The 26,719-nt window shown below is 48.9% G+C and overlaps 1 protein-coding gene across 9 annotated transcripts in view; it reads left to right on the forward strand.

Annotated features, from left to right (window-relative positions):
• Bcor (BCL6 corepressor) overlaps nucleotides 1-24,211 on the forward strand; it is a 121,540-nt gene extending 97,329 nt beyond the window's left edge. For 6 of the 9 annotated variants that reach the window (XM_052739719.1, XM_052739773.1, XM_052739888.1 and 3 more), the window contains 13 exons: nucleotides 47-125; nucleotides 1,025-3,868; nucleotides 4,523-4,576; nucleotides 5,048-5,234; nucleotides 11,115-11,378; nucleotides 11,714-12,058; nucleotides 12,642-12,967; nucleotides 13,263-13,517; nucleotides 18,822-18,988; nucleotides 20,268-20,413; nucleotides 21,533-21,610; nucleotides 21,786-21,942; nucleotides 23,019-24,211. In XM_052739719.1, the coding sequence (XP_052595679.1) occupies nucleotides 47-125; nucleotides 1,025-3,868; nucleotides 4,523-4,576; nucleotides 5,048-5,234; nucleotides 11,115-11,378; nucleotides 11,714-12,058; nucleotides 12,642-12,967; nucleotides 13,263-13,517; nucleotides 18,822-18,988; nucleotides 20,268-20,413; nucleotides 21,533-21,610; nucleotides 21,786-21,942; nucleotides 23,019-23,310 (5,194 nt within the window). In that variant the 3' untranslated portion in view covers nucleotides 23,311-24,211. The remainder of the gene's footprint in view (nucleotides 1-46; nucleotides 126-1,024; nucleotides 3,869-4,522; nucleotides 4,577-5,047; nucleotides 5,235-11,114; nucleotides 11,379-11,713; nucleotides 12,059-12,641; nucleotides 12,968-13,262; nucleotides 13,518-18,821; nucleotides 18,989-20,267; nucleotides 20,414-21,532; nucleotides 21,611-21,785; nucleotides 21,943-23,018) is intronic. The other 3 variants (XM_052740044.1, XM_052739957.1, XM_052740124.1) reach the window with 3 other exon arrangements.
• The last annotated feature ends 2,508 nt before the right edge of the window (nucleotides 24,212-26,719 follow it).

A 26,719-nucleotide genomic window follows, 5' to 3' on the forward strand; every position in this document is an offset into this window, starting at 1 on the left:
TTCAGCAAGAAATGTTTTCATGAAATTGGTGTATCCTTTTAAATAGGAAAATTCCTGTGAATGATGGTGACGCTTCAAAAGCCAGGCTGGAACTGAGGGAGGAGAATCCCTTGAATCACACCGTGGTAAGGGATGAATGGCCCCTTTTGATAGGATGGCTGAGTATCAGTGATCTGTAATCAACTATGCATTAGCTTGTATGCAATTAGGTAGTGTGTGTGTGTGTGTGTGTGTGTGTGTGTGTGTGCGCGCGCGCGCTGCGCGCGCTCATTCCGTGTAAGCGGGGGAGTGTCAGGGCCTGACTATGTATTATTGCTTTTAACATGCTCTGCCCCACAGGTCTTTATCCCTTATTCACTGATGGGATGTGTGGCTTCCATAAACTGTGTGCCCCGTTAGTGCTCCAAGCTGGATAACTTCCAGCCTCCAAGTAGTTCCTGAGGCTTTACTTTGCCAGTAAAATATGAAACATTGGACTGTCCTTTCAGACACCAGGGAGAAGAAGTCAAAACATGCGAGCACACTTTGACCCCTGGCCCCATTATTGATTTGGAAATGAGGCTAAGCTAAAGTTCCCCATACCAGTTGTCCCGTGGAAAATTGTTTCTTGTCCTGTTCAATGATACCTTTCTGTGTCCAGAAAAAATGAACACTCCCACCCCCCAATCCAACCTACCAGGCTCTACAAGGATTAGTCTAAGTCCTGTACCCTACAAGAATGGTGCAGAGAATGTTGTATTTGGTCTTGTCTGTGCTGTAGCAAAATAATGTATTGGCTTCTAGTCTGCGTGGATCTTTCAGTACTTGCAGGGTACTAGTTGAACAGAGATGGAAAATGAGGCTTTGGGAGGATTGGAATGTGGGAGGAGGGGGCTCTGGATACAGCAAAGCTGTCTTTAACCTTTCTGGGAGGTGTTGTGGATGACATCATGTGACCCAGTGGGTGCCAGTGGGTGACCCAGTGGGGACCAGGGCTGCTACTGTGACAGGTGTCCCAAGTAACCCGTGTTGTTCTTTTACAAAGGTGGATACCAGTGGCGCCCATCGGATTGATGGCCTGGCAGCACTGAGCATGGACCGCACAGGCCTCATCCGGGAAGGGCTCCGCGTCCCTGGAAACATCGTCTATTCTGGCTTATGTGGACTGGGCTCAGAAAAGGGTCGGGAGGCTGCCTCAAGCTCTCTCAGTGGCCTTGGGTTTTCTTCAGAAAGAAATCCAGAGATGCAATTCAAACCGAATACTCCTGAGACAGTGGAGGCTTCTGCTGTTTCTGGAAAGGCCCCAAATGGCTTCAGTGCTATATACAAAACACCGCCTGGAATACAAAAAAGTGCTGTGGCCACAGCAGAAAGCTTGGGTTTGGACAGACCTGCCAGCGACAAACAGAGCCCTCTTAACATCAACGGTGCTAGTTACCTGCGGCTGCCCTGGGTCAACCCTTACATGGAGGGGGCCACTCCAGCCATCTATCCTTTCCTCGACTCGCCAAATAAGTATTCACTGAACATGTACAAGGCCTTGCTACCTCAGCAGTCCTATGGCTTGGCCCAGCCGCTGTATTCTCCAGTCTGCACCAGTGGGGAACGCTTCCTCTACCTGCCGCCCCCACACTATGTTAACCCCCACATCCCCTCCTCCTTGGCTTCACCCATGAGGCTTTCCACACCTTCAGCCTCTCCAGCCATCCCACCTCTTGTCCACTGCTCAGACAAAAGCCTCCCATGGAAGGTGGGCGTCAGCCCTGGGAACCCTGTTGATTCCCATAACTATCCCCACATCCAAAACAGTAAACAGTCCAGGGTGCCCTCTGCCAAGGCAGTCAACAGTGGCCTGCCAGGCGACACAGCTCTCCTGCTGCCCCCTTCACCTCGGCCCTCACCTCGTGTCCACCTCCCCACGCAGCCCACTGCAGAGACCTACTCCGAGTTCCACAAGCATTATCCCAGGATCTCCACCTCCCCCTCAGTCACCCTGACAAAGCCATACATGACAGTCAGTAGCGAGTTCCCCACAGCCAGACTGTCCAATGGCAAGTACCCCAAGGCTCCAGATGGGGGTGACTGTGCCCAGTCCATGTCTGGGCATACCCGGAAGACAACGATTCAAGACAGAAAAGATGGGGGCTCACCACCTCTGTTGGAAAAGCAGACTGTTACCAAAGATGTCACAGATAAACCACTGGACTTGTCTTCTAAAGTGGTGGATGGAGACACTTCCAAAGCTGACCACATGAAGAAGATGGCCCCCACAGTCCTGGTTCACAGTCGGGCTGCAAGTGGATTAGTGCTCTCCGGAAGTGAGATTCCAAAAGAAACATTATCTCCTCCAGGAAATGGCTGTGCTATCTATAGATCAGAAATCATCAGCACTGCTCCCTCATCCTGGGTGGTGCCAGGGCCAAGTCCTAATGAAGAGAACAATGGCAAGAGCATGTCGCTGAAAAACAAGGCTTTGGACTGGGCAATACCACAACAGAGGAGTTCCTCCTGTCCCCGCATGGGTGGCACAGACGCTGTGATCACTAACGTTTCAGGGTCGGTGTCCAGCTCGGGACGCCCAGCCTCCGCATCACCAGCCCCCAATGCCAATGCAGATGGCACCAAGAGCAGCAGCAGGAGCTCTATGGATACCACGCCATCAGTCATTCAGCACGTGGGCCAGCCCCCAGCCACGCCTGCCAAGCACAGTGGCAGCACCAGCAGCAAGGGAGCCAAAGCCAGCAACCCAGAACCGAGTTTCAAAGCGAGTGAGAATGGCCTCCCGCCAACCTCAATATTTCTATCTCCAAATGAAGCATTCAGGTCCCCACCAATTCCCTACCCTAGGAGTTACCTCCCTTACCCAGCACCAGAAGGCATCGCTCTAAGTCCCCTCTCTTTACATGGCAAAGGACCTGTGTACCCTCACCCAGTTTTGTTACCCAATGGCAGTCTGTTTCCTGGGCACCTTGCCCCCAAGCCTGGCCTGCCCTATGGGCTGCATACAAGCCGGCCAGAGTTTGTGACCTATCAAGATGCCCTGGGCTTGGGCATGGTACATCCCATGTTGATCCCACACACACCCATGGAGATCACGAAAGAGGAGAAACCGGAGAGACGGTCCCGCTCCCATGAGAGAACCCGTTATGAGGACCCAACCCTCCGCAGTCGGTTTTCTGAGATGTTGGAAGCTAGCAGCGCCAAACTACACCCAGAAGTCCCCACTGAGAAGAACCTGAAGCCAAACCCTGGCTGGAATCAAGGCAAAACTGGGGTCAAAAGTGACAAGCTAGTCTACGTAGACCTCCGAGAAGAAGCAGATTCTAAAACTGATGCAGGAGCATCCAAACCAGGCCTCGTAGCCGAGAATGTGGGCCAGACCACAGAGCCCACCAAGCCCACGGCTGACCCTGTGATCCAGCAACACCGTGATTTCATCTCCCTCAGAGAGGAGCTGGGCCGCATCAGTGACTTCCACGAATCTTACGCTTTCAAACAGGCCGCGAGCCAGCCAGTGTTCAGCTTAGGCAAGGACAGTGTTGCAGCAGGAACCAACAAAGAGAACCTGGGGGTGCCGGTGGCAACTCCATTCTTGGAGACAACTCTGGGCACCGAGGCCCCTGCTGTGACTTTTGGTAAAACCCAAGAGGATCCCAAACCATTTTGTGTGGGCAGCGCCCCACCGAGCATGGATGTCACTCCCACCTATACCAAAGATGGAACTGATGAGGCAGAATCCAACGATGGCAAAGTTCTGAAACCGAAGCCATCCAAGCTGGCAAAGAGAATTGCTAACTCGGCAGGTTATGTGGGCGACCGATTCAAGTGTGTCACTACCGAACTGTACGCAGATTCCAGTCAGCTCAGCCGAGAGCAGCGGGCATTGCAGGTGAGCACCTCCACCCTAATTTCACTAACTTTATCAGTTGTCAGTTTTGTAATGTGCAAAGGGGATTTGGGGGGAACGTGGTAGGACAGAGCACCAGGCAGATTTGGTTAATGACACTTAAGATAATTGGAATGTATGAAATGTGTTCAATAAGGGGACGGCAGTAGTAGCTTTGAGAAGGTTCATGTGTCTGGATGCTTTAAGCTATTCTGTAGATTATATGAGAACTCTACTGGAATGCTGATAACAAGTTGTAATTATTATGAAGGATGTCTAAAGACTGCATGACGTTTACCTAGCAATTGCTTTGATGTCTCGGCCTGTAAGATAACAAATATATCTAGAAGCATTGCTTAGAATACCTTACTTGATACTTGGTGGAGATGTGTAGCAGTCGCATGTCTGTGGGAATCGTGCAATTTTTTTCACCAAAACAGAAAGAAAACATTCGCTTAAAGGGATAGAGTATGTATTTAATTTGCTAGTGAATTATGATAGATGTTGTATAGGAATTTCCTTAAGATATTTTACTTTTAATTAAAAGATGAATAAAGCCAAATTGTTTTGCAATGTTAAGAAAAGACTTGGTTTATGCTGATAAAAATGGATGAAGTTATCTAAATGATCCATTGAGTGCCCATTTTAATTACATAGATGGAAGGATTACAAGAGGACAGTATTTTATGTCTACCCGCTGCTTACTGTGAGGTCAGTTCTTCAAATTTTTATTACTAGAATCTTCCATAAACCTTTTGAGTTCAATTTCGTTTCCAAATATACAAAGGGAAGTTTGTGGGCCATGGTCGTCTTTATTCATTGTATATTTTGTTTCTTTTCTGTTGTGCTTTTCTTTTATTTTCTTTGCGTTGTGGTTTTGTTTTGTCTTATTTATAACCTTCAAAAGAGAATGTCTGTCTCTGTGCAATCGTGTATGTATGGCTATACATACACATTGCGTCTGTATCTATATACACATGACTTTACAGATAAAGACTGTGACTACTCACATAGACCCTCTTAAATTTTATCTGTTAAACTTTAAAATATCTGAGTTGGATCTCATACATTGTGGTTGGCTTTGGGCAAGCTTTTCTTTGAAGACACCTTCTTTTATAGTATAAGGCACATGAAATAGCCTTCATGGTAAGATGTTGTTCTCCGTCTCCCTTCTCTTTCCAGCGTGCAATGATGCGCTTCTCAGAGTTGGAGATGAAAGAGAGAGAAGGTGGCCACCCAGCAACCAAAGACTCCGAGGTGTGCAAATTCAGCCCAGCCGACTGGGAAAGGTTGAAAGGAAGTCAGGACAAAAAGCCAAAGTCAGTCGCCCTGGAAGAGGCCATTGCCGAGCAGAAGGACAGTGAGAGATGTAAGTAACTTGAGTAGTTGGATTGTAGTACCATGTCCGTGAGTGAAAACAGGGCCACTCTGCTTCCAGAGCCCAGGATGGTGAGAGGAAGAGGTGGACAATGGTCCAAGGTCCAGTTGGGGATTGCGCTGGGAAAGGGGCTGCTTTGGCCATTAGTACAGTGATGTCTGCTTGCAACAGCAGGGAATTTGGCGTCTGTGGGATTCTTTTCTGGGACATCATCTCTGTTTTCAAAGAAACATCAGGTTCAAAGTGAATGACAGCCCGATACAATGTAGCAGTAGGAAGTGGGTTGTGAGGGTCAGTTCTTTTCTGTAGCAGCTGGAACGATACTCTAACCTTGCCCTTCTCCCACGTGACAGTCTAATGTGGAATGGAAAGTACTCAGGCTTTTGGTGAGATAGGATGAAGGTTGGCCAAGGCACCAGAAAGATAGGAACAGGTATTTGTTGAATTCGTTTGCTGTCATTGGTAGTTACCAACAGACCCCAAGTATGGTTTCTGTGCAAGGTCTCTCCCCACCAGACAGACGGGGGCTTATGTTCTGGAGGTAAAATGTGGGCAAAAGTAAGTGCCTTTCTGGGGACACTTGAGTCTCAACAGTGGGTCCCCTGTGGGAGTTAACCTTGGAGAATTGTGAGGGTGAGGGTGTGTGCAACACTTGGGGAAGGTCTTCAGTTTTCTCAAATGTGCACGCCTAAGGTTTGAGGCCTGCTCTGGCCCAGTTCGAATGTCCGGGTGAACATGGAGGACAAGCAATTGCAGAAGCCTCCTAGACAAACCAGTCCCTGGTGTTGAGTGTTTGAGAGCCCTGTGTTGTTGTTGCCCTTGAAGGCATAGAAGTATCCCCACTACAGTTCCTCAGTGCCTGGTGGAATCTGGGGCTTTCTGGTCCAGGAGCATGTGTTTTTGACTATCTAGAGCACCATCTTTCCTCCACTACCCCCCAGTTCACCTTTAAGGTCCAGCAAATGCTCTGGCCAGACTGCAACAACGGGCAGACCGAGAGGGTTTGCTGTGAGTTAGTCCTAAAGAAAAGTCGTTTCTGGGGCAAGCAAGTGATGCCCTTTCCCAAGGGTCTCTTGTTGTGTGTGGGTGGGAGTATCCTTACATTCCCCATCACAGGATATGTATGGGGCAGCAGTGGGTCTGGGCTGCTCTTGGGGGAACTAGCAAAGAAAGCCTTCCTCCTCCACTCTGGTGCTCAGAGTGGATACAAAGCCATCCCATCCCCAGCACCTTGTGAGGCCGAAGATCTTGGCGAGGCCTGTAAGAACTGAGAAGTAGCCAAGGTGCTTCTAGAAGGGAGGAGCTACCCACAAGTGGGAGTTCCCCTTTGTTCTGAGTGGATGGTGAGAGACACTGTAAGAAGAGGTTGAGAGGTGGCAACTTGGACAGGTTCCAGCCTTTTGGACTGAGTGGCCATTGCCCTCAGATAAAAATCAGAGGCCACCCACCTACCTGCCTGAGAGGTCCACCTCCTTCCCAGTTTGGTTTGGTTTGGTTCCCCCCACCACCACCACCACCACTGACCCTAGAGACAAGAAATTGGAGTGGCTTGAGAGGCCCCTCCAAGACTCAAACAGGGCTCCTGCCACTTGTAAGAGCCAGAAATTGCCACCAAGTGCTCTGCAGGTGATGGGCAAGAGGCTTGTTTTTCAAGAAGGAAGTATGTTACTATCCCCATGCTTGTCTGGGGACTTGGTGTTTGTGGCTGACTGGCAGGGACACCCTAAAAGAACCATTGTACTCGTTCCCATTACTGCTTTATTGTGGGAGGACAGGGACTCCTAGATTTCTTCAGCTGCGAATTACTGAGCCACCCTGGCCATCACAGCTCAGGTGGGCTGAGGCTGTGCTCCCTGTGGATCCCTTTACTTCTCATAGATGTCACGGGAGAAAGAGCCAAGCTGTTTGCATATGAGAGCGAGGGTGGGGATTTGGAGTAGAAGGCACGGGATTCTGAGCTCGACCTCCTCCCACGTTTTTTTTGGTTGGTTGGTTCTTTTGGGTATTTTTGGTAGGAGTGTAGTACATGGATCTTACCACATAACCCAAGCTGGCCTTAGTCCTCCTGCCTCACCCTCTTGGATGCTGGGGTTGTAGACCTGTGCTCCCTCCCTTCACCTTCTGAGGCAGCCCCTCTGCTCCCAGAACATAAGTAGCTTCTGAGATGGTGGCTGTGTCTGGTTGGAAGGGCTGTGTAAACAAGTGAAGGAACTTGGAAGAGGCCATGGTCAGGATTTGAATCTGCCCTCTTTGGTATGATGGCTGAATCCAATCCCCAAAGTGATTCTGATCAAATGAGTGAAGCACGTCCCTGCACTCTCGAAGATTCGTGGGGAGGAATTCTCAGTGACATTTTGGAGATGGAGACGGACGAGGAAGCATTAGCCTGGTCTTTCCTGAACATAAGCTACTGTGTCCCTTGCCAGTCTCTTGGGTGACATAGCCCTGGACCCTGCTAAGTGGTAGCCTGAGCAGGAGCAGGAGGGAGCCTGAGTCAAGGGGCTTTATGGGAACTTGTCACTTGGGGAATTTCTCCCCCAGGACAGCAGCAGCATGCTTTATGAACTACTTTGAGTTTGGAGCAGAGATGCCTTGGCATTGGTCACCTGGTCTGCTCTGCTGTGGGTGACAGCTGGCTACCTGCAGAGGGGACTAACATCTAGGATGACCCTTAGAAGTCTTAAATTCTCCCCATCTTGTTTAGGGCTCAGTGGGCATAGCTGCCACAGTGATGAAGTTGCTTTGTTGCCATGGTGATTTATAAATGTTGCCATGGTGATGCTTCTATGAGGTATAGTATGGCAGCACAGCCATAATAAATTATGGGATATAGGTGCTGCAAGTCATGTGACCATGCTATAGGGAGCAAGTGTCTAACACAGCCACACCCTCATCTGCCCACATGACATGACCAAGGGGCCAGTGCAAGCAGTGGCTAGAGCCTGGTGGTTAGGGCTTCTGTTGCTTGTTCTCATCGGCCCATCTCCTTGGCTCTAAGGGTAATCTTGTAAGTGGTGGTTGGACTGGCCCCATTTGAGGAGATCCACGTCCAAGTGTATGGGAATGCCATGGAGCTTCCCATGGCTGATGGCAGTCGGGGTAAGGTAGGTTAGCTTCAGAACTGTTGTTAGCTCCTGGAAGATCACCTTGGTGCAAGATCTTTGGGGCGTCTCTGAAGGGAAGGAGAGTTGGTGCCCTAAGAGCCTTGATGACTGGAAGGAGGAGGAGGAGGGTTGCCCCCAGTTTGTGAAGGTTTGGAGAATGGCCGAGAAAACAGCTATGGTGATGATGTGTGGACTACTGTGAACCCCAGGTCCATCAGTGAGTGGTGTTCTTGGTGATAATTTGGAATGGAGAGAGAACAATAGGCACTGCTCTGGAGGTTTCTCAGGATAAAGCAGAAGGGGACATGCCATGCAGTGATTCACAACCCCCGAGGCTCAGATGGATGTGGAATGGTGGGGAGTTGAAGGAGCCCGTGAGCAGTGTGTTCTCCATTCTCCCCTGCCAGCCTCCCTGTCAATGAATAGCGGATGGTAATGGGGTGGTAGAGACACCTTTCTTACCTACCCACTGTGTGCAGGTTTGCCCGAATGGGAAAATACCAGAAGAAAAAGAGATAGCAAAACCATGGGGTTTTGTAGGAATGCTCCTGTTGAGTGAGGAACAGAGACAGGTCACCCTTGGCTGATGCCAGCCCATAAAATAGTCTTTTGGGTGGTTTTACAGGGCAGTTTGGGCAAATGGTCACATGATTGAGATGAGCCTCATTTCACTGTTAGGAATTGGCAGTGAGGCTGAAAATGAAAACTTCAGTGGAAAACCTCCCCATGAAAGACAGCTTAGACAATGGTACAGGTGCCTACATGACTAGGAAGTGAATGTAAAACCCTCACTAGAGAGAGCCTTAGTGATCGGTCAGAGTGAGGGGTGTGGTCTGGGTTAGGCCCCACACTGGTTATGCTGTCTAATAGTGAGCGGCTGCATAGCCCGTTAGTACAGTATCGTTACCTTTCTTTCACATCACCTCCAAAAGGCTGGGGTGAAGGAAGTGCCATCCTGCCAGTGTAATTTCTCTGGCCCTTCCCTTTGCCCTGAGCAGCCTGGGTTGGTGAAGTCTACCCCTGGAGGAGAGGCAGCTGCTCATAATGTTCCCACTTTACAGCCCAACGTGGCACAAGTGAGACCCTGCCAAGCTGAGTGCAGTGGTGTATGACAGTGTGCATGTCTTCTCTGGCTGCTGTCAATCCTAATGGCAGGACATTGCCATTTACTGGAGGCCTGCTTTGACCGTGTCCTTGAGTTAGGTGTTCTCAGAGAACTGCAAGGGGCCTGGCTGCTGGCTGTTGTCTGTAAGGTATACCACCATGAAGAGGAGGAGCGGTTGGGGGCGTGTGGCCATCCATTCCTTAGCTCAGATTGGATCCAGCCTTCCACGGCCCAAGGTGCTGCTCACCCCGCAGCTGACAGCCACTCAGTGCTGGATCACCCTTGAGAGAAGCTGATGAGGCCTGAGCTACTTGGAAGTAAGGGTGAGATTGGAAATGGATGGAGCTCAGCCTATGAGGTGTGCGCTTATTTCATCTACAAAATGACTTCTGCAGCGCTACCAAAACACCAGACCCACACCCCCAGGACCATGGGGGATCAGTTTAGTGGTCCAGGGGTGAGTGCCGAACCTCGTGGTGATCGTTACATATGGTGATCGTTACATAGGGGTTTTTTGTTTGGAGGATTTATTGTGTGCGCACACACGTGTCACGATGCATATGTGAAGGTCAGCACAATCCTCCTTCCACCATGTAGGTCCCAGGGATGGAACTCAGTTCCTCAGCTTGGCAACAGGTCCCTTTACCCGCTGAACCATCTCACTGATTCCCGTAGTGTTTCTATTTTGTTGTGTATTAGAAAAACTGCCACACCAGAGCAATTTGTGGGTCACTTCTCAGCTAGAACACCACTAGGAAGTGGTTCTGGGCTGTGGTGATTCAGGGAAAAGGTGGGTGCCTACCGCTCCTCCTGTCTGGTCTGGTACAGAGAACAGAAGCAGCCCTAGGGGGCGGGAGCCAGCACTTTTCCCCATGCTTGCCTGGCTACAAAAGACACAGAACTGTGAAGGGGGTGAGGTCTTGTCTATAGATGTCTGCCTGAGAGAAAGAGTGCAGGTTAGGTGACCCGAGTCCCCGTGGGGATCCCCTATTTTGGACATTAAATGAGAGCAGCTCCTTGATTTAGTGATAGGGATTTCTGTGGGCAGCCATCAGATTGAGCCCTTTGAAGTTGTGTCTGAAGTTGTCGATGTGCGTGCTTAGGAATCCTTGCCGGTGGCTATGCCGGGCCCCTCCTCCCAGCAGCCCTGGATCTGTGGGGTCCTCTGCCCCCTCTTGCCCATCAAGGTCCTAGGCTTCTTTCCACACTGCCATCTGCGTTCCTCATTTTTCACCATTCAAGTAAACATAGATGTTGTCCCTTGGGTACATGACATTTTGGGGATATTTAGTCTTTTACTACAACCTTCTGCCCCTCTATTTCATAATAATGACTTAAACAAATGCTTCCCTGAAGACATTATATATATATTTTAGCTTAACCAGACTGGGTTGAGAGTGTGGGTACCTCAGCCCCTTTCTGAGTTCCCTCAGGCCCCGGTGATGAAAAAGTTAGAAAGATGAAGCGTCTGCCTTGCTTTCTACTGCACTTGCTGACGCGTTCTGACATGCCTTTCCTCTCGAAGTTCTCTTTCCGTTGGTTCCGAGCTTCTGATGGGCAAGGAGCCTGTCTTCAAGAGCTGTAAGGTGTTGATTCCCTGTCTCCTGCCTCCTCATGAGGACCTGGCCCTTCATTCCTGTGTTCTTGTCTCTGCTCCCACAGGCGAGTATAGCACTGGAAACAAACACGATCTCTTTGAAGCCCCAGAGGACAAAGATCTTCCTGTGGAAAAGTATTTCTTAGAGAGGCCGCCTGTGAGCACAGGCGGGCCACCCGCTGACCAGGGGGTGGTGGACATGCCGCACAGCCCCACCCTCCGGCTAGACAAGAAACGCAAAGCGTCAGGTGACAGCACCCACGCTGAGGCCACTGTGGAAGAGCTGCCAGAGGACCCTCTGAAAGCCAAGCGGAGACGGGTCTCCAAAGGTGAGCTTGGCCAGCTTCCACTGCCTGCTTGGGAGGCCTGTGCATGCAGCCGCAGAGGGCACACTTGAGGTGTGCTTGTGTGGGGACACAGTGGGGTTATTGCAGCACCTGTCCCCCCTCCCTCCATAGACAGCAGGCGGGGGTTTGGTGCAGCCTTGCCATTCCTGAAACCCTTGGGGAGGCGGCACCCACCTCCCCTCCCTCCAGATCCAGAGGTGGCCGAAGCCGAGACAGTGGCCACCCCCTCCCCTCCCCCACCCCCTTGGTGCTATGTAAGACAGTTTGTTCCCTCCCCAGGGGGCTTTTTGATTAATTTGTAGTTATTTCTCCATTAGATGACTGGCCTGAGAGGGAAATGACAAACAGTTCCTCTAACCACTTAGAAGACCCACATTATAGTGAGCTGACCAACCTGAAGGTGTGCATTGAATTAACAGGGCTCCATCCTAAAAAGCAACGCCACTTGCTGCACCTTAGAGAACGGTGGGAGCAGCAGGTGTCGGCAGCAGAGGGCAAACCCGGCCGCCAAAGCAGGAAGGAAGTGACCCAGGCTCTTCAGCCTGAGGTCACCCCCCAGGGGAATACCATCACTGAAGAGAAGCCTGGCAGGAAAAAGGCAGAGGCCAAAGGCAACAGAGGCTGGTCTGAAGAGTCCCTCAAACCCAGTGACAATGAACAAGGTATGCAGAGGCCACCTCTCAACTACCCACTCTGCTCCTAGAGGATGGGTCATGCATTCGCTGGGAAAGGGGCTTTGAGGAGCAAGGGGGACTTGAGCCGTCGGACTTGACTCTGACTGAGTTTTGTGGTAGCTGGCGCATTTTTTGTGATGTCCTTGGACATCCACTTCCTGGACTCTCATCACTTCCTTCCTGATTTCCCAGTCTGTGGCTGGTCAGGGAGGGAAGGCTGGGTGGCCACACAGCCTTGCCAACACAGGCTCAGGCCGCCTCAGTCGCCTGGATTCTGAGCACCCGAGCCCAGTGGGTGGGGGAGAGTAGGAAGAGGCAGTTTCTGTCCTCTTGTCCTGGCCCTTTGAAGAAACTTAGCACTTGGCATTTTGAGGGTTAACCTATTTGCCATTTGAATGTGGGATAATTAAAATATTAATGCTTTGAAAACATAATTGGTATATCTTTAAAAACTGAAGCCGCTCCAGTGATCAGTGCTAACAATGGGCTTTTCTTTCTGCATCGGCTACAACTGTGTAACGCCTGCTTCTTCTCCCCCTCCCCCGCCCGTCACCGCCCCCTCCGTATTTAGGCTTGCCTGTGTTCTCCGGCTCTCCGCCCATGAAGAGCCTTTCATCCACCAATGCAAGTGGCAAAAAGCAGACTCAGCCAAGCTGCACGCCAGCCTCGAGGCTGCCTGCCAAACAGCAGAAAATTAAAGAAAGCCAGAAGACAGATGTGCTGTGCACAGACGAAGAAGAGGATTGCCAGGCTGCCTCCCCGCTGCAGAAATACACCGACAACAGCGAGAAGCCATCCGGGAAGAGACTGTGCAAAACCAAGCACTTGATCCCTCAGGAGTCCAGGAGGAGCTTGCCGATCACGGGAGAGTACTATGTGGAGAGCACTGACAGCAAGGTACCTTCTGCCCCGCTCCCCCCAGTGCCTGCTTCTCATGGACCAAGCTCCCATTTTCCGGGACTGCCCTCCCTCCCCCTTCACAACTCACTCCTGTCCTAGAGGATGGCCATGAAGTTTCAAACTAGTAAGAGGGAAATGCCATCCCCAACCCTCCTTTGACAGCCCCCTCCCTTCCTAAGAAAGAAAAAAGTGTCTTTATGGGCTTGCCACTCTGGGAAGAGGCTAGGGAGAAGCAATGGGTTGTTTGAAGGGTCACAGCCTTACCTGTGTATACCTCTTTGTCTCCTGACAGATGACTGTGCGGAGATTCAGAAAACGCCCTGAGCCCAGTTCAGACTACGACTTGTCACCAGCCAAGCAGGACCCAAAGCCCTTTGACCGTTTGCAACAATTGCTACCGGCCACCCAGGCCCCACAGCTGCCACGCTCAAGTTCTCCTCAAGAGACCACCCAGTCTCGCCCCATGCCACCAGAAGCTCGGAGACTTATTGTCAACAAGAATGCTGGCGAGACCCTCCTGCAGCGTGCTGCCCGGCTGGGCTACGAGGTGAGTGTGCTCGCGGGCGCTCTGGATCTGAAGCATCCAGTAGCTGCTGCTCCAGGCTGGGGGCAGTAGCTTCAGGGAGGGACTTGGAGAGCAGCGCCCAGCCCCTCCACATCAGGAGGTGTTCCAAGGCCCGGCAGGATGTTTGTGTTATTAGCCCCACGTGCTGGCTGCTGGCTGCTGGCTTTTGGTGGCTAGCTGGGTTGGAGTAAAGAAAGAGGCTTCAGCTGTTCAGTTCCTGTTCAGGCAGGTAGGCTATGCGCAGACCAGGCTTTTTTGCTCACTTATGTCAGAATGTCTGCCATAACCCAGGACTTGGCGACTGGGGAGATCGTAATGATTTCTTGTGGTTCGTGATTGACAAGGGTGTGGAGAAGTGATTAGCTTTATATAGGGTGGCTTATGCTATTGCTGCTAGAAAGGTGGTCTTAGGAAGTAGGAAGTGACTGTGGAGAGGTTGGCATGGACCCACTGAGGTGGGGAAGGCAGCAGTGACCGGAATGACGGGTGAGAGGGAATGGTGGCCTAAGGCCTCTGCCCCAAACTCCCTGCTGTCAGCTGGACCTGTCCCCTCAGTGTCATCGTCCTGACTGAGCACTTCACGGAGTGCTCTTAAGCCCGTGTGAGCCACAGGAACTCATATGACTCTTTCATCGTCTTTGGGCTGGTAACTGCTGTTATCTGCACTTTCTGCTGAGGGAAGTCGAAGAGGGATTGATGAACTTGGAAAGATAGTGACCGTGTACCGTGGCTGCAAAGTCCAGTGAAGTCCCATCACCAGCTCATCTCTCCAAGGGCTCACACTGGGACCTTTTCTGCAGTTGAGAACCTCCTGGAACTGACTGGCCCCTTCTGCCCCCATGTGCACCCCACACACACTTACCGGTTGAAATTGTGATGCAATGGCCCACAGGGCAAAGGCTTTTTTTTTTTTTAATGCTGACATCAGCCCTCTGGGAGTTGGATGGTGAAAATAAAAAGCAGCTCAGCAAGTGTGGAGGCGTGAAGGAAAGAGGTAGCAGCATCCACACTGGCCCACAGCAGGCTAGGGCCGCCAGGATTTAGCCAGAACCCCTTACCTTCGTTCTGATACCATTGTACTTCCTGCTGGCCTTACCCAGCCCTGCGTTAACTAGTGACTCAGATCCCACCCTGGGAATTGTGGCTTTGTGGGTGGGAACTTGGGGCAAGGATGGTCTTGGGTGCACTGGTGTTTCTGGATGTGTGTGCCATTGTTTGCACCAACACAGCTCGTTTTTAGATCTCTGGATTATCTCCGAAACAACTAGATGGGAAGATTGGCAATTAGCTCGGTTACTGTGGATTAAGTCCAAGTGGCCGCTGGTTATTTTCCCAGAAGCCGAGAGCATCTACCCCCAGAAGGGCAAGGGTGAGGCTGTGTGCTCTGCACCAGCTCCTTCCGAGGGGCTTCAGCAGTGCTACGCTAGCTTCCGACAAGCTCACCAGGGGAGACAACAGTGAGGGAATGAGGGTTCCCTCAAGGGCAGCAGGCTGCTTTGCTCACAGAAACAAGGCTTCTATCGTAGCCTTTGATCTCGGCATCATTTCCAAAGGTCTTACTCCTTTGCAAAGAGAGATGGCAAGGCTCGAGACCCTCATGGCTCCTAAGGAACAGTTTTCATACAGCCTGGAGGTCCGAGGCATAGACTAGACCAAGGAGCACTTTTTAGGCTCTGTTCCTTTGTCCCAGGGGATATTTATTGAACTTCTCCCCCAACATACAGGCACATGTAATTTTCAATATGTAAATTTCGATGCCCGGTGTTTTAACTGTTGATGTTAAAGCATTTCACTCACTCAGAATCTGGCTTTCCTGGATTTCTTTTGGCAGGATTTAAGATGCTCAATGATAGGCCATTCAGATGTGGGGATTTCAAGCTTTCTAAATGAAGGACAGTTTCCGTAGTCCTGTACGGGACTGCTTGATCCCACAGCTATGCGAGAGTTTCCCAGGAGTGAACTTTGACACGATTGCTTCCTGTTTGGCTAAAGATGCCTTGTGTGCAATAAAAAGGCTCTCCCTGTCACCCAAGCCTCGTTCTATTCCAGCTAATGTGGGTCTAGGGGTTTACAGCATCGCTTCTCCTCAGCTTTGTCTTACCTAGACCACCGATCAGGCCAGGCACACCCATGTTGCTTGTCTCCTGCTAAGGAAGCTTCTATTTTTCTCCCGCTAAAATGTCAGTATGCAACCACATGCTTGTGCATTTAGTGGTGATGGTTAAATTTTCTATGAATTAAATAAATCATGTTTTTAAAAAAGTTAATGAGGCATTTAATTAATTAACAATGTCGGGTTTATGGCCTTTATGGTTACATTTTGCGGTTAATGGCATTCGGCTTATGGCCTCTTAACAGAATTGTCCAACAAAAACAGTTTGATTTTGTTTGGGAATGGGTGGGCTGTCCTTCAAACACACCCATTTCTGATGCAAAAAAAAATAACTGAGAAATGTATTGGACAGGCACACGTCTTCACCATTCTCTCTGTTGGGGACAGCAGTTGGCATCTGCAAAGAGGCTATCACTCTCCCGGCTAGGAGCGTGGTTATTAGCTTGCTTGAGCCCAGCAGAGGGTCAGAGGCATGCTGATCACAGCTGGATCAAAGCCCTCCAGCCAGAGCCTTTCATTGGGCCTTTTGACTCTTCCCAGCAGACCTGGGAGTCTTACCCCCTCTGGATCGCAGTCACCCCAAGTATTAGATGAGAACACTCGCACTTTTCTTCCTGCTGTTCCCTAGGCTGTGGAGAGTAGTGTGGGATACACCCCAGATGAGCGGATCTCAGGCCCAGTGACCCCAGGGCAGCTGAATGAGGCTAGGCTGTGGCACATGCTCGCTCACCTAATGTGTGCTCACTGCTCTCTTTCCTGCCATCCTCCAGGAAAGGAGAGAATCGACTTAGCCTTGTGCGCTGACTTCTTTCATTTCTAGGTTCCCTCAAATCAGCCCTGTAGTGATGACGGTTTCTAGGTGAGGGCCATAATTGTCAGAACAAATAAACCCTGGGTTGAGAGGACACCAGGCAGACTGCTGGGATCCACATAAATTGATCTTTGCACAGCAGTCGGTGGTGCTCAGGGCCGATCCCAGAGTCATGTGACAAGGTCTCTTTCTGGCTGGGGCACACAACTCATTAGATTGCAGCCATCCACTCGAGTTTGGCTAGTAAGGGCCTGCTAAAAGAGCAGCGGCTGCATGCGGTATCCTGGATACCGGTGCTCAGGGCAGGTGGCCTGGGAGCTCAGAGGATTGTGGGCTTTCTGGCAGGTTAGGACCTGAAGGAAGAAATGCCGTCTCTCTTCTTCCTCTTGTTTTTAGAAGGGAGCTGCTGTGGCGACCTGGAGCAACGGGGCACAGATGGTCAGATTTACCAGCGTGCAGCTTTAGGCTCCCAGGGAGGCATCTGGAACATTCTAGTTAGCACCCAAGTGAGCCTTTACCTTTGACTGAACTGTCCTAGAAAGGACATAAGAGATTTTTCACAACCCACCTCATGTCTATGATTGGTCAGGAGGAGCCATAGTTTATGTCTAGCAGACGAATTCCCCCAGTGTCACAAAGGATGGCCCAATGTGAAGTTTCCCCTTCACTGATAGGCCAGGTATTAGACCACCCCACATTGCTTACCCCCATTCTTAGAAGTTAGTAACGATCTACTTGGCATGACTTAGAGGAAGATAGTGTAACCTGTTTCCTGGTGACAGATACTGCTTAATGTGTTTGAAAACTTGCTTAATCATGGTAATTGGACATTGAATAAATTACCGCTATGCTTACTGGGAGTGGTTCATATTACTATTTTAATATGCTAAAGAAGTGAGATTAATAACAGTGTTTCGGATGCCTTCTGCAGAGGGGGATGGGCAGGCTTGTTCTGTTTTGTTCTAGTATGTGATCTATCCGATTCCTGTCATTGACTTAAGTAAACAAGAGTGTATTGCATTGATTTAGTCTTTAGTAGGGTGAAAAGTGAGGAAAGATGGGCTTATTTGAGGCCTTGGTGTCCGTGGGTGGTGGTGGTGGTGGTGGTGGTGGTGGTGGTGTAAATGAAACCCAGAATGAAGCCCGTACCAAGCAAAGGCTCTACCACTGAGCTACTTGCTGTTCTGCCAGCCCTTTTTAGGTCTCTTTTTTCCACCTGTCTGTTTGTTTGGGGTGTTTGTTGCTTGATTGGCTGGTGGTATTCTGAGACTAAGTTTCTCTGTGTAACAGTCCTGGCTGTCGTGCAGCTTGCTCTGAAGCCCAGGCTGGCCTCGAACTCACAGAGATCCACCTGCCTCTGCCGAGTGCTGGGATTAAAGGTGTGCGTCACCACCGCCCGGCTTGTTCGTTTTTAAGAGGGGATTTGCTATGTATCCCAGGCTTGTCACCAAGGCTGTTCTCAAACGAGTCATCCTCCTGCCTTAGTCCCTTGAGTGTTGGAATTACATGTGTATACCACCTCACTTGGCTTCATGTGAGTTCTTGGTGAGGTCAAAGGTATCTGGCAAGAGCCCCTTAGAGCTCTGCATCTCATCCAGAGGCCTGGCTGCCCAGGTTCTGCCTCCTGTGTACACACAGGGCCACCGTCCACCTGACCCACTCTGGATTGCAGGATATTATGAAGCTCTCCCATTTTGCTTCACTTTGATCATCCTTAGTTTTGGTGCCTGTCCTGGATCTCACTCTGTAGCCCAGGCTGGCCTTGAACTCACAGAGATCCGCCTGCCTCTGCCTCCCGAGTGCTGGGATTAAAGGCGTGCGCCACCGCCACCCTCATCCTTGCTTTTATCTAAACTTGGCCATTTACTATCTATAATGACTCTGTGGAACATAAATGCCATTGTACAGGTGAATGCACCCTTGGATTTGTTTCGTTGAGACAGGATCTCACTCTATATCCTAGGCTGATCTCAAACTCACGTCAGCTCTCTGGCCTCAACCTTCTGAGTGTTGAGAAATACAGGTGTGAGCTGCCATGCCCAACTTCCAGTGAGCCCTTTTAAGGTCTCTGAATGTTCCCTCAACACTAAGACAAGTGTTTGGGGGCACACTGCTTACATCCCCACAAACAGCCTATGGAGGCTTGGGAGAAGGTAAAACGCCATTTGATTGGGGCTGCCCAGCCCTAGGCCACACAGAGCCCTTCACACTGTTGTTGTGGTCCCCTCAGTAAACATCCAGGCACCACCCAAACCACAGTGGGTTCTCAGGCCTCCATGTGTAGTCTTAGAACTATGAAGAAGTCTTCCTTATGAGGTGACTGTGTGGTGATCGGATGGTATTTTCCGTTCCCTCCCCACAGGAAGTGGTCTTATACTGCCTGGAGAACAAGATCTGTGACGTGAATCATCGAGACAACGCTGGTTACTGTGCACTGCATGAAGCTTGTGCCAGGGGATGGCTCAACATAGTTCGCCACCTCCTTGAATATGGCGCCGATGTCAACTGCAGTGCCCAGGATGGAACCAGGTCAGTGGTGTATCTTGTTCCCTGCATCCTCGCCCTGCTGACAAGCAGACAGTAGCTCTCAAGGAATGCAGAACTCCCGGGGAGAGAGGTGGAGAGCAAATCACACTTGCGCTGATGCCAGCCTAGAACTGAGTTGAACAGATTTTTCTGGCATGTGTAGACGAAAAGCTCCCTGTCTTGACCAGTTCTGTAGTTCTCCAAGAAGGCCATGGTCCTCAAGAAGAGTTGGGGGGGCGAGAGTGCTGCCTTATAGAACCCTGAACTGTTCATTGCCATCTGTGAAATAACTATTCAAAGTATTTATGAGCTGAACTCCCCCCACCCAAGACAAACTAAAGGCCATGTGTCCCTCCCTCCTTCCACTGGTTCCTCAGTCATCACCCACATCCAGGCCCTAATATTCACCTTGTCCTTGACCTCAGTTTGATTGGCGAGACCCAGATCTGAGTCAGCACAAGCATCTTGCTGATGTTTGAGTAGGGCACTGCTGGGATTCAGGACACGGGTTAAAGGTAACCTGTGCCATGCTTTATAATTTATAAAATTCATAGACACTCTTCCTTCCTTCCTTCTTTTTTTTTTTTTGTTTTGTTTTGAGACAGGGTCTCTCTATCTAGTCCTGGTTGTCCTGGAATTTGATATGTAGACCAGGCTGGCCTTGAAATCGCAGAGATCTGCCTACCTCTGCCTCCTGAGTATCATGCTTTCCGAATAGCATTAACTCAGGGACCTGGGGGTGGTGTGTGCCCTCCTGAGAATAGGCCACTGCCAGGCCTTTGGCTTCTGGGCATACAGTGCTGGAGCAGGACTTGGGGGATGCTTCTCTTAGCAAATTCTGCTAATAGCAGAGGTGGCTGGTTTTTTGTTTGCTTTTGTCTGGTGATTGCTTATTGCACTGGCTGGCTTCTGCAGTCATGGGACTTTGACTGCTCTGTCTGAGGTAGAGACAGACCATGTCTCTCCTCATTTCACTGAAGACATTTTCAACATGGATTTCAGCTCTTCCTTAGGCCTAAGGATAAAATAGATGTGTAATTGAGAACTGGCCCTTCCAAGGGTTCCATGTCCATAACACTGGGTTGTTTGATTGATTGACTTCAGCCTCTCACTGTGCCTTGGTCTCTTGCATATGCAGTGATAATGACACTGCAGGCAGGATGCTCACTGGAGGAAGGAGGAGGTGTGCATGTATTCCATTTTCCCTGCTTCTAGACCAGACAGTTGGGAGACAAGGACGCCGTGCTGCACAAGCTCAATGCTACTGTGTGTCTCTTCCCAGGCCTCTGCATGATGCTGTGGAGAATGACCACTTAGAAATTGTCCGATTGCTTCTTTCCTATGGTGCTGACCCTACTTTGGCCACATACTCAGGTAGAACCATCATGAAAATGACCCACAGTGAACTGATGGAGAAGTTTTTAACAGGTATGATAAGAGTTCAATGAATGAGCTTGTTCAAAAGTTCAATTCACTTGTGCATGTCTGAGAAAATAAGGATGGAGGATTGTATGTCTGGAGAAGAAAAAAATGTGTTAGATCGGGCCTGGGGTGTGTGTGTCTGTGTGTATGTCTGTGTGTGTGTGTGTGTGTGTCTTTAGTAGTTGAACACTTGGCATGTATGAAGCCCTTGGGCTTCACCAAAGGGAAGGGTTGGGTAGGAAGGGAGGAGGTGGAACCTGCATATTTTAGATTTGGGTCTGACTAGGCAGAAAGCAAAGGTTTCTATGGTATAATCTTTTTTTTTCTTTTTTTGATTTTTCATCTATGGTATAATCTTATTTGTAGCGAAACCATTTTAGTTTCTTCACTGTAATATTTTTAAAGTTTTGGTATGTTTTTTTGTTCTGGTTTTGGTTTGTTTTTTTTTGTTTTTTGAGATAGGATTTGTCTGTTAACAGAGCCCTGGCTGTCTTGGAACTCACTCTGTAGACCAGGCTGTCCTTGAACTCACAGAGATCTGCCTGCCCTTGCGACCAGACTTTGTTTTGGTTTTTTGATTAGTTGGTTTCACTTTCTACAAATCTGTTTTTCACCTAAGTATGGCCCATAGGTTTACATAGCAAGTCTGTGTGAAATTACCTGAGCTCCTGGGCATGCAGCACTGCGTTGTGGTGTTTGGTCTTAGGATAAACCCATCTTTTAAGCCCCAGTGTTAAGAGATCCTGAAAACAGAAAGCAGCGGTGTCAGAAAGTGTCAGACACTTGTTTCTTATCAGACATCTATTGCCAAGAATTCCTTCAGCAAGTCAGGTTAACAGTCAGGTACCATGGAGGGCTTCTAAACATTGAGAGGTGACTTGCAGGCACAGTCACAAAGCAGCCTATCATGAGTTTATAAGGAAAATGCACCTAACCGGATCAGCATTTTGTTCCTGTCAGATAGGGTTTTGTTTTGCGTAGGGACTGGATCCCATTGTGTGGTCCAGACTGGCCTCAAACTCAGAATCCTCTTGCCTCAGCCTCACAAGTTTTGAGATAATAGTTGGATGATACCACACTTAGCGTGCCAGTATATTTTATCTTCTGTCACCCCTTTCTCTGCAGACTATTTAAATGACCTACAGGGCCGCAGCGATGAGGACTCCAGCGGCGCTTGGGAGTTCTACGGCAGCTGCGTGTGTGGTGAGCATCACTGTGCATCACAGTGCGGGAGAGTGAAGGACTTAGAGTGTTTCTGCCTGTTCTGAGGGAGGGAGGTGGGAGATGGGCACTGAAGAGGGATTTGCTTGCTCGGGGTATGGTGGCCAGCTACTGTTGTACAGCTAACTGATGGAGCTCTCTCCTTTGCCTCCGTTAGACCCAGATGATGAAAGTGGGTACGATGTTTTGGCTAACCCCCCAGGACCAGAGGACCAAGATGAGGAGGAGGATTCCTACAGTGATATGTTTGAGTTTGAGTTTTCCGAAAGCTCCCTCCTGCCGTGTTATAACATCCAGGTGTCCGTCGCTCAGGGGTGAGCATGGCTGTCAGGACAAACTAGCTGCTAAGGCAGATGTCCCTGTGGGCAGATGAAGGTAGAGGAGTGGCGGGTGGCTGCTTAGCTGTCCTCAGTCTTTGTATAATGGTCCAAATCAGCTTGATTATTTATGCCCAGTGGAGATGGGGCTTAACCCTAACATGGTATAGACTGCCCTCCTGAGAAGGTGTATGTTCAAGTCATTCTTGGGGTCTGTGGGCATGGAAGCCAGGACCTCAAATTCCACAGAAAAGCTGCCATCTTGGATACTACAGCAGTCAACAGTTAAGAAATGAGCCTTCCCCTAGTAGCTGTCGCCCCATCCCCCACCAAGTCACCCTAGGGGCTCCCCCGGGCACTTGAGATATAATTGGACTACAGTGATAAACTACCTCCTCACCTAAGAATAGGACAATTATCTAGGACACTTGGAGTCCTTAATGTGTCATCAGATTTGGTCAGATCCCATGTTTTCCCTATGGGTGTGCCACTGCGCCTTAATAACCAGTCCTTTGGGCTGTACATGTCAAGAAACTGCTATAACTGTGTGTTAACAAAGGTGTTTCATGAGTAATGCCCTCCTCGGCTCTGAAGCTATAAACACATATGCCATTACAAACAGTGACAGAAATTCTAAATTGTGTCACCTTCAAAGACTATTAAACATCCTTTCTCAAAGGTGTCACTACCCAGATAACTGAAGGATGGGGATAGAATTGGGAAAGGGGAGGAGAGATAGCCTTGTATGTTTAGTAATCTGTTGGTGAGGGTCCTAGAGAGGTCAGAGAGGTTGGGGTGCAGGCCTGCTTTTCCTCGGTGAGTCCAGGGTCCACTGGAGAAGCATGAAGCAAGTTTCAGCCAGAGTTGGGTGAGCAAGACTTTCCCCATTTGTTTCCATCTGTAGCAGGCACAGTGGAGCATGTTCAAATTCTACTAGCTGTTCTGTTTATAATACCAGATCTGTCCCACATCCTTAGGCTGTGGTTATTCTCCTTACCTTACAGCCCGGTGATAGGATGTGGTGGAACAGGGCAGGAGAGTTGACTGGACCCCCATCCCTTTCTATTTTATAGGCCACGAAACTGGCTACTGCTCTCAGATGTACTCAAGAAGTTGAAAATGTCCTCCCGGATATTCCGCTGCAATTTTCCCAATATGGAAATCGTCACCATTGCAGAAGCAGAGTTCTACCGACAGGTCTCTGCAAGTCTCCTGTTCTCCTGCCCCAAAGACCTGGAAGCCTTCAACTCTGAAAGCAAGGAGCTGTTAGATCTGGTGGAATTCACCAATGAGCTCCAGACTCTGCTGGGCTCCAGCGTGGAGTGGCTCCACCCTAGCGACACAGTCCCTGAGGACTACTGGTGAGCCGTCTGCCCTGCCCTGCCCACCCACTGTGTACAGTGTGTTATAGTGTTAATCCTTGTGCATATGTGTCATACATACTACGACGATTTCTGTAAAGAAAGGACACTATTACATATGAGAATATCTCTTCTTTATATAAGAGACGTTACTCCAGTCCGAAGAACCTAGAAGCCTGTGTTTTCTTTCTAAACTTTTAAGTCAGTTTTTATGAAGCTGTTCAAATGTCTTTATTTTTCAGTGCACACATGCTTTGAGAAATGTATGTTTGTTTTTACTTGGAACATTTTTCTTTTCTTTTCTAAGGATAAAAAATAAAAAAATTAAAAAAAAAGAAAAAGGAGCCCCATACTTTAATGTTATTTCTTTCATACAAAGCTCTGGTGAAGGGCCATGACTGTATCGTGTGGTCAGAGTCGTGTGGGTGGTTTGGGGGAGTGAATTGGGTGAGGACACTTGGTGGCGATGTGCTTTTATGTTTTGTTTACAGAGTACCTGCTCACGCCAGGTAAATGCTATTGGATGTAATCCAGTAGTATGTAATATAAATTCAAACCATATCCACACACAACAACTAATTGTATGAAACTTTTGTATCCTAATTTAAAAGCTGTGAAATTACTTTTCACACATCAAACCGGATTGTTTATATGTTTAAACATTTTATGCTCTTATTTAAAGAAGACTTTGAGCTATTTTTTTCTGTACCCTGTAAAATATTGAAAACTAACATAATATGTTGAGGTTGCTTGAAAATGTACATAAAACTAAAATTTTCTGACTTGTGTGTTTATGTTTGAAATCTGTGTTTTAACTTTGTAAGTAAATCTCTGCCTTTGTATTTATATTTTACAAAAATTTTCTTAAAAGGCAATAAACCTGTTGAGGAAAGGAGCAAATTGAAGTACTTTGCCTCCTTCGTATTCCGAAAGGGTCACCATCATCACTGGTTTCCTTTAAATGTCGATGGTGGATTCCCTGTGGACAACTTGCAAACAATTTCATTTCCATAAACCAAAGTAGACTACAGAGTTCAGGGGAACTGTGCTGAGAATATGACCTATCGTTCTATTCCAAGAGCTGGTTCTTAACTCTATCTCTCTGATCCTTTTTCGAGGTACTGAGGATCAAACTCAGGACCTCACACATGCTAAGCAACTGTATTACCATTGGGCCACACCCCCACCTCTTTTTACAGTGCTCTCACTCCAGTGTTCAAATTCAATCCTCCTCCTGCCTCAACCCTACTGAGTGGCTGGGGTTATGGGCATGTACCAGCATATCCAGCCCTCGGGTCTTCTGTTCCCTTTCTCCTCTGATTGCCAGACTTGGCTTTGCTTTTGACCTTCATCTACTGCAGTCCCACACCATTGCCAGTCCTTGGTCCTTTAGGACAGCTTTTCCCTGAAATGCTATATTTATTGTCACTTCCCTTCCTCTAGGCTTTTTTTTTTTTTTGTTCTATTGCTCTGTTTAAAAGCCTGATCAGCCGTGCATTAGCGCACACCTTTAATCCCAGCACTCAGGAGGCAGAGGCAGGAGAATGTCTTGTGAGTTCGAGGCCAGCCTGGTCTACAGAGTGAGTTCCAGGACAGCCAGAACTGTTTCACAGAGAACCCTGTCTCGAAGGAAAAAAAAAAAAAGCCTGATCAGAGCCGGGCGGTGGTGGTGCACACCTTTAATCCCAGCACTCAGGAGGCAGAGGCAGGCAGATCTCTTGTGAGTTCAAGGCCAGCCTGGTCTACAGAGTGAGTTCCAGGACAGCCAGAACTGTTTCACAGAGAAACCCTGTCTCGAAAAATCAGTTTTAACTTTTGTGCTACTTTTACTTTTTTCTAGAACCATCTACTAGTATTATCAGCCCATCCTACAGACATTTAACTCCATCCTCCTAAAGACAAAGACTGGAAAGCTACTAACTGCTGGGCTCCCTTGCAACTAGTTTTACCCTCCAAGACCAGAAACAATCAAAACAGGAAGATGGGTTAGGGAGACTTCCAGTGACTGCCATAGCATCCCAACATCTAGTTACCAGGTGGAGTCTTAAGTACACGGAGATGGAGAAGGCCTGCAAATGCTGTGGCTTGACAGGCAAGAAAATCAACACATGGTTGGGAATGAGGAAATGTCCTAGTGGTTGAATAACTCCATGTAACAGAAGTTTTTGTTTCAAAGATGGATTACCAAGTGAAATTTGGAATGCGTGTTGAAAACAAGGCAGCAAGCGAGATTTTTGTTCATTGTTTTTTGGTGAACTTTTCTGATCATGGAAAAAAAAATGTTAAACAAGCATTTTTCGACAGAGAAAAGGTTTTGTCATCCAAAGTCAGTACTCTCCCACTCTAGACTGAACCACTGTTCAGATTTTGGTGAGATTTGGTTAGGAGCTTCAAGGAAAATCCACAGCAAAATCCCAAGGTTATTTCAGCTGGAGGCAAAGGGAGAGTCCTGAGTTGGGGCTTAGAGGATGCAAGACAAAATGAGCTTGGTGTAGGAGAAAAGTTTAGGGGAAGCTGGTAGAGAACCTTCAAGAAGCCTCTGGTAGTTGGGAACAAGTTAAGGAAGGGTGGGCTGATGGAGCGGTGGCTCAGCTGGTAAGGGTGCCTGCCTGCTCCCAAACCTCATGACCTCAGTTCCATTTCTGGGACCCACATGGTGGAAGGAGAGGCTCTCCTCCCACAAGTTGTCCTCTGACCTCCATATATGCACCCCCCCCCCCCCCGACACACGTAATAAATGAACATAATCAAAAAATTTTAGCCAGGTAGGGGTGGCACTTGACCTTAATCCCAACATTTACGAGGCAGAAGTGGGTGCTTAGTCTCTTCAAGTTCCCGGCAGACAAGATTACATGGTGAAACTCTATCCTCAAAAAAGTGGAGCTGGTAAAAGTGGTGGCACACTCCTTTAATCGAGCATTCTGGAGGCAGGGACAGGCAGATCTACATAGCAAGTCCCTGGCCAGCCAGGGTTATATAGTGAGACCCTGTCTTAAAAAGAAAGTGGGGCCAGGCAGTGGTGGCACACACCTTTAACCCCAGCACTCAGCAGGCAGAGGCAGGAGATTCTTCGTGAGTTTGAGGCCAGCCTGGTCTACAGAGTGAGTTCCAGGACAGCCAGAGCTACACAGAAATCCTGTCTTGGGCAGAAAAAAGCGTGAGAAAAGGTGGGGAGTCGATGCTGAAGAGCTGGCTCGGTGGTTAAAAACTGTTGCTCTGCAGAGGACATGGGTTCTGTTCCCAGCACTCACATGGTGGTTCATAACAGTTTGTAACTCCATTTCTGGTGGTTTGGATGTCCTCTTCTGATCTCTGTGGACACAGGCACTTATGTGGTGCACATACATATGTACATACAGGCAAAACAGTCATACATATAAAATAACCTTTAATATTTTTCCCTTTGAAAGAGT

The sequence above is a fragment of the Peromyscus californicus genome, unplaced genomic scaffold, assembly GCF_007827085.1.
Source record: "Peromyscus californicus insignis strain IS unplaced genomic scaffold, ASM782708v3 Scaffold_10__1_contigs__length_136768540, whole genome shotgun sequence".
In the NCBI taxonomy this organism is placed as follows: domain Eukaryota; kingdom Metazoa; phylum Chordata; class Mammalia; order Rodentia; family Cricetidae; genus Peromyscus; species Peromyscus californicus.